We start from the raw sequence: 10,432 nt of genomic DNA, 5'->3' as shown, positions 1-10,432 counted from the left end.
ATAAGCAGAAAAACCCAAGGGAGAGACACTCACTCCACTCATGCAACTCAGGGTGCCCTTGCCCTCTGGCCCTGGGGAAGGGGACACGCCAGGGTTCAGGCTCTTGGGTGGGGGAAAATGTGAGGGAACTAAATATCTCCTCCTGTATCTTTAGGCAGCCAGTGGCACCAAGGATGAGGCATCTCTGGGGGCATCGCTGATCATTTTCATCAGCAGCAGCACGATACAGGATGGCCCAGGAGGGTCCTGGGCAAATCACTTTACAGACTTACAGCATCATTGAGATGACCCTTGCTGAGACACGTAAAACAGGACAAGCGCAGGTCACTCCTTGGCATAAATCTGCCTCAGACTGAGCACAGCTTAAAGCCTAGGGAAAGGGCCTTCCCTAGGGAAGCGTAGGGCCCAGGGCAACCCACCCACCCCAGGCCCTGCCCCAGATCCTGCCCCCATCCTGCTTCTTCCCACCTCCATTGCACCCCTTCCCTGAAGTCCCCTCTCTCTCGCTACACACCCCAGGAATTGCCTGGAAGCCCTGGCGCGGGCTGTCAGCAGTTAGGGTGCCTTGCACTCCCCCGAGCCCGGCATCGCTTGGAGGGGTGGGGCGGGCTGGGGCCAGAGGCTCTGCTTGCCAGCGCAGCGGTGAAGTGGAGTGCAGTGGACTGGGAAATGGCAGTGGAGCAGAGTAGGCTGTGGGTTGCTCTGGCCCCTGCCACCACGCTGAGTGAGATGGAGGGGACCAACTCCCTGTGCCAGACCTCCCAGGTAATCTGCCAGGTTGCCTGGGGCCTTGTCTGCAGGATGGTTGAGGTGGCTGCGGTGGGGCCCCCGAAAGCTTGGGGCCTGGGATGGCCAGTGACTACCCTGAACAGTCCTAGGGACCGGATGACTGCCCATGGACCACGGCACATCCAAGTGCCATATGTTGAAGGGAGAAACCCCCTCTCCAAACAAAACTTCTAATAAGCTATGCAGGGGCTGGAAATGGATGACAGGAGAGGGATCACTCGATAATTGTCTGTTCACTCCCTCCAGGGCATCTGGCATTGGCCAATGTTGGCAGACAGGATACTGGGCTGGATGGACTTTTGGTCTGACAGAGTGGCTGTTCTTATGCACAATAATCCAGTTGATTAGGTCTCAACTGGAGTACTGTGTCCAATTCGGGGCACCACACTGCAGGAAATATGTCGACAAACTGGAAAAAGTCCAGAGAAGAGCAACTAGAACGAATAAACTTAAAAATCAACAAATAGTCTCGCAGCACCTTAGAGACTAATACAAAATGTCGATGGTACCACGAGCTTTCGTGGGCACAGCCCACTTCTTCAGATGAATGGAATACACTTAGGGTTAGGGTAAACTCTGTTCATCTGAAAAAGTGGATTGTGCCCACGAAAGCTCATGATGCCATCTACAGATTTTGTTGGTCTCTAATGTATTGCAAGATTATTGGTTGTTTTTTAAGTTTTTCTAGTTACAGACTAAGGATGTTAAATAGCGGTTAATTTACTAGTCAAGGGAATTTCCATCGACTACTTGACTAGTCGACAGGCACTTCTGCATTCCTCCTTTGAAATGTGCAAGGGCCCACCTGGGGCTCGTGCACATTTCAAAGAAGGATGCAGAACTCCACGTGCAGGCTGGGGCCACAGGGCAGTCCCGCTGACTCCAGGCTGCATGCAGTGTGCCAGCTTTGAAATGGATTTCAAAGTGGAAGCACCCTCAGGGAGCCTGGGGCCAGCGGGGGATGCAGAGTCCCCCATTGACCCCACGCTCTATGTTGCGCTGCTGTTTTGAAATGCCATGCGGAACTCGGGATTAGCTGGGGACTCACCAGCTGAGCGCAGGTTCCGCGCGGCATTTCCCCAGAACCCGGGGTCAGCTGGGGACTCCTCAGCTAATCCCGGGTTCCACAGAAATGCTGCGCGGAGTCCATTAGCTGACTCCGGGCTCCCCGTGGCATTGCCGCTTTGAAATGTCGTCTTGGTGGTTCAAAGGGGCAGCGCCACACAGCTGATCCCGGGCTTAGCTGTGCAGAGCTGTCGCTTTGAAGTACCCCCTCCTTACCCTTTGCTGTCTCTATCTGATAAAGGCAGCAAAGTGGGGTGGAGGGGGAGGGAATCGACTAGTCCTTAACATCCTTATTACAGACTACCCCATTGAAACTTTTAAAATGATTCAAGGTCTAGAAAAGATGACCTATAAAGGAAAATTAAATAATGGTGTTTGTTTAGTTTGGAAAAGAGAAGACAGAGAGGACCTAAGTTTTCAAGTATCAAAAAAGGTGCTACAAGGAGGACAGAGAAAAATTATTCTTCTTAATCTCTGATGACAGGACAAGAAGCAAGGGGCTTAAACTGTGAGAAGGGAGGTTTAGGTTGGACATTAGGAAAAACTTTCTGTCAGGGTGGTGAAACACTGAAATAAATTGCCTAGGGATGCTGTGGACTCTCCATCACTGGAGATACTTAAGAGCAGGTTAGATGAACACCTCTCAGGCATGATCTGGATGGTTCTTGGACCTGCCGTGGGGGCAGGGAACTGGACTTGACTTCTCGAGGTTCCTTCCAGTTCAAGTATTCTATGATTATTTACTAACTATAATCACTCAACAACTAAAATGTATGTGTAACAAAATGATACTGCAAAGCACGTGCTTGCCGAGCAAAGAGCAATGGGGAGTTCCAGCTAGCCATCACAGGCAGTAAGGAGGAACTGAAGCAGGGGTCGTGACTCCAGGGGTTACCTAGGCCAACCCTACAGATACTGCTAGGAGAAAAATCTTCCAGCTTCATGCATGTGGCACACGCACACCTGACTGGAACTGACAGACACGCACTTGAGGAACCACTGCTCTGCTGCTCTCTGTCTGTGTAGTCACCTACGTTTCTACTGCTGGTAGTATCAGGACCGGCATCCCTGGCACTCTAGCCCACACCTCAGCCCCACAGGACTCTCCCCCCTCCCGCCCGTTTGTAAAGCCCCCCCAAGTGATAATACAGCGATATGAAGGGGGCCTGAAGAGCCCGGTTTGTGAGGCAGGACTAAGTTAGTCTGCACAGGTTGGCTCACTCCTGTAGTGTGTAGGGGCCCTGTCAGGATGGGTGTCTGTTGCACTGTGCTGTACAAACACATTGTTCTGCCCGTACCAGCTCACGAGCAAAGCGGCATTGATGGCAAACAAGGGGGCAGGGACGTAATACATGGTGCATGTGCTGGGTCACCACACACATCAATGGCCCCAAATCACTTAGGAGTTTTTATGAAAACAAGTGAAATCCGCTCTCCCCTCTGCCACCCCGTCTGGCTAGCCTCTGGAGGCACTGGAACAGGGGAAGGGGCTAAGAACAAGTAAACAGCGTCCACGTCTTTGAAGGATGGAAGAAGAGGAAGTGGGAGTACTTCAGTGGGCCAAAGGTGCAACATTTCAGAAAGGCGAAAGCGAAGCTGTATACATGAAAACGCTTTGGAAGAGTGAGATGTGCTCAGGAATGGATGGGGTGGGGCAGGATAGAAGCCTCCCTCCCCCCACTGCTTTGAACTGAGCCTTGGAGAAGACACCATAGGGAACCTGCCCCTGATGGGAAGCAGCTACTACTGTGACAAGCATGAGGCAGACAACAGAATGGTGCCCCATAGCTTTTTCCTCTCTACATGCTGGGGCCCTTGGGAGGTGGAGGAAGCAGATGAAAATGCTCTCGAGCAGCCTTCCTACCTTCTCACCACATCCTTGTATCCAGGAGCCTGCTTGTCTGAGACTGGCTTCAGGAAGGGGCCACTGTACCTGGAGGGACAAGCTCAAAGAGACAGGAGAGAATCAGGTTTGTCCCTCCCTGTTCAGCTGAGTCTTGGCGAGAAGGCAGCACCCATGAAGGCTGGTGGGGGTCAGTGAGTAGCAATCCCCAGGGAAGGACGGGGAGGGTGGCAGGAACCCTTGGATCCACTCTTGGTGTTCGCTACGTCAGGAATCTGAACTCAGTTTCCGGCCTGAGCCAGTGGCTGCCACGGTAAAACGGATGGAATATGTGGGGCCAGCACCTCGCATTAGCCCCTCCCTGCAGCAGGAGGCTTTGGGGCAACACAGAGGGGTGGGTGAACCCAGCGAGAAATGAGCCATTCTATCTGCCCTCATGGAGCAGCCCGGGGCTGAGCTGGGGACAGTGTAGGCAGGGACCAGGCACATTTCATTCCCAGGTCTGCCGCTGCCCCTCAGTCCCAATCTGCTATTCTAGTCCTAGGCTTCTCACTCACCCTTCCCAGCCCACAGACCCATCATGCCTCCTCCCCACCCCTCAGCTCTGGAGAGTCCCTCAGCTCAGACTGAAAGAATCCCAGGCCAGAAGGGAGCACTGTGACCTTCCAGTCTGACCCCTCGTATAGTACAGGCCAGAGAACTTCCCCCGGTGATTCCAGCCATGAGCCGTGCCCCAGACACACACCTGTGGCTGGCTATCATCTTCCAGATGGACAGCAGTGTCTTTTTGAAAAGCAAATGTCGCAGTGGGCGATCCCAGCTGAGCGGCACCCTGCGCAGAGAGCGGTTATCAGCTCACTGTAGATGGAGCAGAGTGCTAAGAAGAGCTAAGGACAGAGCGCTCATGCCAACACCTCCCAATATCGAGTGGTACCAAAACATTCCAATATTAAACATGGCATGAAAACATTCCTTCAAAATAGCAGGAACCACACGGACCCCACCTAAAAATAAGGTTAGGGTAACAATATGTAATAGAAATGTTTTAATTAACCCAACGTGTACCAGGCGATGGATGATGACTAGCCATGCCAAAGGGTCAGTACTAACTTGTTTGCATGGGGGGGAGAGATAAGGATGTATTTTGGGGGGGTACCACTGTTTAGCCTAGGGAGGAACGGTAAGTCCTGCCGTTTACATAGCTGGTCCATTATTACAAACATGCATGTATTAGTGGTGCGGTAGAATTTGTGGCGTACTGGTACCATGCTTTGTTGAAAATCAGCCTAGCTGGTGCCTTCATCCTTTAACGGATTCGGTAGTTATTGGGTACTTTGCTCAAGGGCTGCCATGCCAGCTGCCTGTGCAGGGAGGGGGCAGCACACAGAGGGAACACACATGTAGCCCAACATCTATCAACATCTGGCCACACTCGTCATGCCAGATAAGGAGCAGGAGTTTTACTCCACTGCTGCCCTCCAGGGTGAGACAGGTCTCTGCTCTTCAGCTTGTGCTCCGAACAGAACCCCCTCCAGGTAGCTGCTGAGCAAGTCTCCCCATCAGGAACGTGTGGTGCAGCATTTCCTAAGCTATTGCTTTTGTTTGGGTCTCTCCATACTCTCACTTTGGGGTTCAGCTCCATTGTACCCGACTCTCAGGCCAGCACAGATCTTTAGCAATGGCTCAGGGATGGCTGAGGCACCAAGGTCTCAGTGACAGGCAGCCAAGCCGGGGAGCTGTGATTGAGCTCCTGCTGGACCAGGTGTGTCTCCTGCTCGGGTGGGAGCGGAGCTCTTTGGCTCAGATCCTCAAAGGGACGTTAGGCAGAGCTGGGATCCCCCCACCTGCTACCGAACACTCTCGGCACCAAAACTCACCAGGCGGGGAAAGTTCCCCTGCACCTTAGGGTCTGCCTCTGGCAGTGTCTGGATGCCCCTCTCGTGCCTGTGCCTCAACCAGCTCCTCAAAGGGGCTGCATAGCTTGCCTGCAGGGTCCCAGCTCAGAGGCACGCTCCAAGCATGGTTGCCCTGCACAGCAGGCCAGGTGAAGAGGGCAGGAGTCTGATTATGACCTTCAGCTCAGTAGCTAAGGCACGCACCTGAGAGGGCTGGTGCCCCTTCCTACGGGGTGAAGCAAAGGGATTTACCTTCTGGTGAGGACCCCCTCTCCCGGGCTAGTGGAGCACCCGAGGCAGGGGTCTCTCTTGGGGAAGTCATTCCACTTGCTATTAGCAAATGACATATCAATGCAGGTGCTGCATAGTGTGCTGAGGGGCTGTTCTAGGCCCCTGGCACCTAAGCCAGGCATTGCAGCTTCCAGTGATATTCTTCACACCTAGGTGTAGACCTAGTCCTTGTCGCTCCGCCCCAGGTCCCATGTTCCATCCCAGGGCCCTCCCTCACTCCCAGCGCCGTGCCAAGCTGCGGCTCAAGTGCACAGAACTCGCAAGGCTCTGTGGCCTGTCACTCTAAGGGTGCCTGGGTCCTCACGCCACAAGCTGCGAACAGCTGTGACATGAATGAAGCAGGACAAGGAGTCCAGTCGTTTGTCCGTCTCTCTGCAAAATGAGATGTCCCAATCCCCGTGAATACGCCCGCAGGAGGAGGCATGCAGCGACAGCACATTGAGGAGCAGGCACAAGAAGACACAGGGTTATAGGCAGCGATCAGAGATGGGCTGAATTGGTTCAGGGCAGCTCTGAGGAGAAGCCAGGAAGGCAAAGGGCCTTATTGTGATGGGTTTTGGTTCCTGTCCTGACGGGACAGATTTTTCATGCTCTGCTGCATCCTTTTTTTGGAGAGCCAGACCAGCTACTCTGGCGTATAACACAGCCTGCCTGTTACACGCACTTCCACCCTGCTCCCAGGCCAGGTCTGCCGTGGCTGCCTCTGCAGACCATCTGGGAGTGGGACTGGACTTTTGTGCCTGGCAGGCCTAGCCAAATCACCCCAACACAAACTCGGGTTTCCTGTACATCTGGTTCCACCTCCTATTTCACCTCATCTGAATTAGGACTATCAGCCAAAGGCTGGAAGCCCCATCACCATCCAGGGCCCTCCCCTTTGCTCACCTGCCCTGAGGTGACCCCCTCCACGTACATGCGCTCTGGCTTGGGCCCATGGAGACAGGTCCACTCTATGCCACAAAGGTGGAGCCAAGAGGCCACAGCATCAGCAGCGCCTACCAGACCTAGACTGACCTAGGACTGCGCTACTCACAATGGCGAGGAGGCTGGGCTCATGAGACTGGAGTCCGCCAGGGATGCTCTCACACTGCAGCTCTTGCTGTCACCATGTGCAGAGAGCTCGTCCTCCTCAAGCAAGTGGCTCTCGGATTGCTCCAGAACGTCCCCCTGAAAACAGACAGAAAGGAAGAGTAACGCCTGCTGGGCTGGGCACCTCAGTGACAGGGCTGCCTGGCAAAGCAGCAGATCCACTGGAATCCCCCAGCCAGGGCTCAGACTTGCTGCATGTGCCCTTTACAGCCAAGCTTCAAGGGGGGGCCTCCGTAGTCTCTTGGAAGCCATTCTAGCCGCTGGACGGAAGGGGCGCAGGAGCTGTGCTGAGCAGCGAGTCTCCTGTGCACCCGGCACTCGCTTTAGACCTTCCAGTCCAGTAAGACTGGTGGCCAGCCCCTCACCATCCCTTCCTCGTGCTGCGGAAGCTCAGACAGCGATCACACTCTCTCCACGAGAGCCCAGATGGACACTCCCCTCTGCAGGTCCATCCAGAAACGAGGAGTGATTGGTGGAGGAGGCTCAGGGACAAAAGAGGAAGGAGAATGACTAGCTGCTACCAGTTTATCAAGGGAAGCAAAAAAGCAGGGGGAAGGGGTCAGACATGTCAGGGAGAGACGATGGACTAGTCGAGGAAAAGGGAGGCGGGAAGATGTGGTAGCTAAGGTCAGTGAGGAACCAGGTACTGATATCTCGGCAAGGAGGGGCAGCAGGCCAAGGGTCAGGAAGCTACTAAAACAACCCACCAGGAAGCAGAGCTGTGACCCTGCCTGGTCAGAACAGAGTGAGGTCACTGACTTGCAGCCCACAGTGGAGCCCTGCCCCACATTCTGAAAAGTCTTTGCCCGCCTTGCTGAACTGATCATGCACAGTGGAGAAGGCTTCTCAAAAAAGCAGGGGCCCTCTCCGCTATAGAGCCAGGTGCACGCCAAGGAGCAGGGCAGTCCTGCCTCAGGAAGCTCTGGACACTGTAAAAGATTCTCCACTCAAGATGTGTGAACTGGAGCCAAAGCTGTCCTGGCAGTTGGAAGAGTCCTGGGGTGCTACTTTCCAAAAGGGCCAATACCTCATTCAGGGAAGGAATCTTCACTCCCCTTCGAAACATGCACTGGACCAGCCAACACTGAAAAGTTTCATTCCAGATACATCAGTTCTAGCCAACTACCAGGATCAGTATCCATAGCAACCCTTCGGTTCCTGAGAAGCTAACCAAAGGCAGATCTAGCCACCTACAAGCTCGCCTCAGAAAACAGGAATCACCATAGTGGATCAAACCCATGGCCCATCTGTTCACTGTCCCTGCAGTTCAGAGAGAAGTGCTACTTAGGGCACTACATGGGAGCGCAAGTAGAAGTAGTGGTTTGACTCAGAACAGGGCATCTTGGAATGCGCCAGATGGTGAAATTTGAGGCAGTGGACCAAGAAACTGGAGAAATGCTCCATTATATGGGACTTTGGAAACTGAGGCAATGTCTAGACTGCAGGATTCTTGTGGATGTGGAAGAAGCTTTTATCGGAAGAGATCTTCCGCAAACACTTCGGCTACGTCTAGACTGGCATGATTTTCCTCAAGTGCCAATCTAGATGCACTTTTGCGCAAAACAAATCTGAGCTGTCTACACTGGCCCTTTTGCACAAAAGGACTTTTGCCCGAACGGGAGCAGCATAGTATTTCTGCAAGAAGCACTGATTTCTTACAGTAGGAAGTCAGTGTTCTTGCAGAAATTCAAGCGGCCAGTGTAGACAGCTGGGAAGTTTTTCCGCAAAAGCAGCTGCTTTTGCGGAAAAACTTGCCAGTCTAGACACAGCCTTCTTGTGCAAGAGCACATCCACACTGCAAAAGCCATGCGCTTTTGCAAAAGTGTTCAGACAGCATGGATACTCCTAAAGCAAGCTGATTGCTATGCACAGAATGGCCACTAGGGCACCTGTGCTTTTTCCTCTTTTTGCACAAAACCCCCCTTCCCTGTCCACACACACCTTTTTGCAAAAGAGCTCTTTTACAAAAAGGCGTTCTTCCTCGCAGAATGAGGAATACCTCTGCTGGAAAAAACCCTCTGTTCTTTCGATTTTTTTGCACAAAAATGCGCTTGAGGTGAAAATGGCCATTTTCCCAAAAAAACTCTGTAGTGTAGACATAGCCTGAGTGAGTCCTATAGATACATGTCCAGGACACCCTGGGCCTGGTTGTACAGGAGAAGCAGGTGAATCTGCAAAGGCACTGTTCATCTTTCATATCTGACATGGTAAAGCAAAGAGCTTGGCCACAGATACAGAAAAGACACTGTCGGACCCAGCATCATCATTGCCTTTAGTACAGTAACACCTAGCAGTGAGAAGCTGAGATGGCCTGGCCTGAGCAGGCACAGGAGACAGAGTCTAATACACAAGTCAAAGCAAGGATCATTGTCCCCATTTTACAGAGGGTCAACTGAGACCTAGAGAGAGTTGAGTGACTTGCCAGAGATCACACAGGCTTGTCTGCACAGACTAGGTCTCTGGAGTCCCAGTGTATGCAGGCTGTCTGAACGGACCCAGGTTTCTGGAGTCCTAGTGCATGGCCTTAAGATGATGAGGTGTTTTCATGCATTTACCTTCACACTGTCTGGGAATGCCTCCTCCAATGCACTCATATCTGAATAAGTCTCATCCATCAGCAGTTTTCTGATCTCTTCCTCCTCCATTTCTTCCTCATCCTCCACTGGAAAATTTAGCCCTCTCTGCGCTCCTGAATTGCTTTCCTCCCCTCCTGGGACCTGGAGCTCTCCTGTTTCCGCTTCTAGAATCTGCTGTTCATCAGGTTCTCCAGCCTCCCAGCCCAGGACCTGTGGCTCTCCTGAGACCTGTGGTACCCTTGCCTTCTCGACCTCTCTTCCTGGGACTTGCAGGTCCCCAGCCTCTTCCATCAGGACTGGCAGCTGCCTTTCTTCCCCACTTGGAACTGGAGGCCCTGTCATTTCTTCTTTGAAGCTCAGGATCTCCCTTTCCTCTTGCTGCCCAAAGGCAGAGAAAGCCCAGTGATCGTGTGTGGAACCTGTGCCACTAATGCAGAGAGGTTCCATGAGGTGGGTCACCTGTAACAGAGCAATTTATTACCAACGGCAACCTATGAAAGCACCAGTAAGTAGGGGAAGGGGTTAGCAGCACAAACTCCATGGGGCTCCTCCATTACAGCTTCTTTTCACCTTTAGGGACTTCTACTAGAGAGCAGCGTCTAAGCCAAGAGTATTCTTAAAGAAGCGTCAGCCCATCACCTTTTAAACGCTTGGCTCTCCATCAGGGTCAGGGCTCAGGAAACCCATGGGCAAGACAACCAGCCAGCCCCTGAGCCTTCTAAATACGGTAGAGACCTGGACTTTCCTGTGAGAAGACAATCATCCATGACAGAGGCTCTAGGGGGCTCTGCTGCTCCACAACAAGGGTACGTCTAGACTACATGGCTCTGTCGCCGGAGCCGTGTAGATTTGTTTGTTTGGCAAAGGGAAATGAAGCCGAGACT

The 10,432-nt window shown here is 52.9% G+C and overlaps 1 protein-coding gene across 8 annotated transcripts in view; it reads right to left on the bottom strand.

The window, feature by feature from the left end:
* The window catches only part of LOC102461791 (bromodomain-containing protein 8), a 57,270-nt gene that overhangs the window by 6,819 nt on the left and 40,019 nt on the right, over window positions 1–10,432 (bottom strand). For 7 of the 8 annotated variants that reach the window (XR_012900104.1, XM_075917876.1, XM_075917879.1 and 4 more), the window contains 4 exons: window positions 9,528–10,007; window positions 6,917–7,050; window positions 4,443–4,529; window positions 3,719–3,787 (listed from right to left, as the gene is read on the bottom strand). Coding sequence is in view for 7 of the 8 variants with exons in the window: in XM_075917876.1 (XP_075773991.1) it covers window positions 3,719–3,787; window positions 4,443–4,529; window positions 6,917–7,050; window positions 9,528–10,007 (770 nt within the window). In the remaining variant the exon portion in view is untranslated. Of the gene's footprint in view, window positions 1–3,718; window positions 3,801–4,442; window positions 4,530–6,916; window positions 7,051–9,527; window positions 10,008–10,432 lie in introns of all 8 variants that reach the window. The other variant, XM_075917882.1, reaches the window with a different exon arrangement.

The sequence above is a fragment of the Pelodiscus sinensis genome, unplaced genomic scaffold, assembly GCF_049634645.1.
Source record: "Pelodiscus sinensis isolate JC-2024 unplaced genomic scaffold, ASM4963464v1 ctg55, whole genome shotgun sequence".
In the NCBI taxonomy this organism is placed as follows: Eukaryota; Metazoa; Chordata; order Testudines; family Trionychidae; genus Pelodiscus; species Pelodiscus sinensis.
The sequence above is the reverse complement of the archived record's forward strand: the minus strand, read 5'-3'. Positions and strand labels throughout refer to the sequence as shown.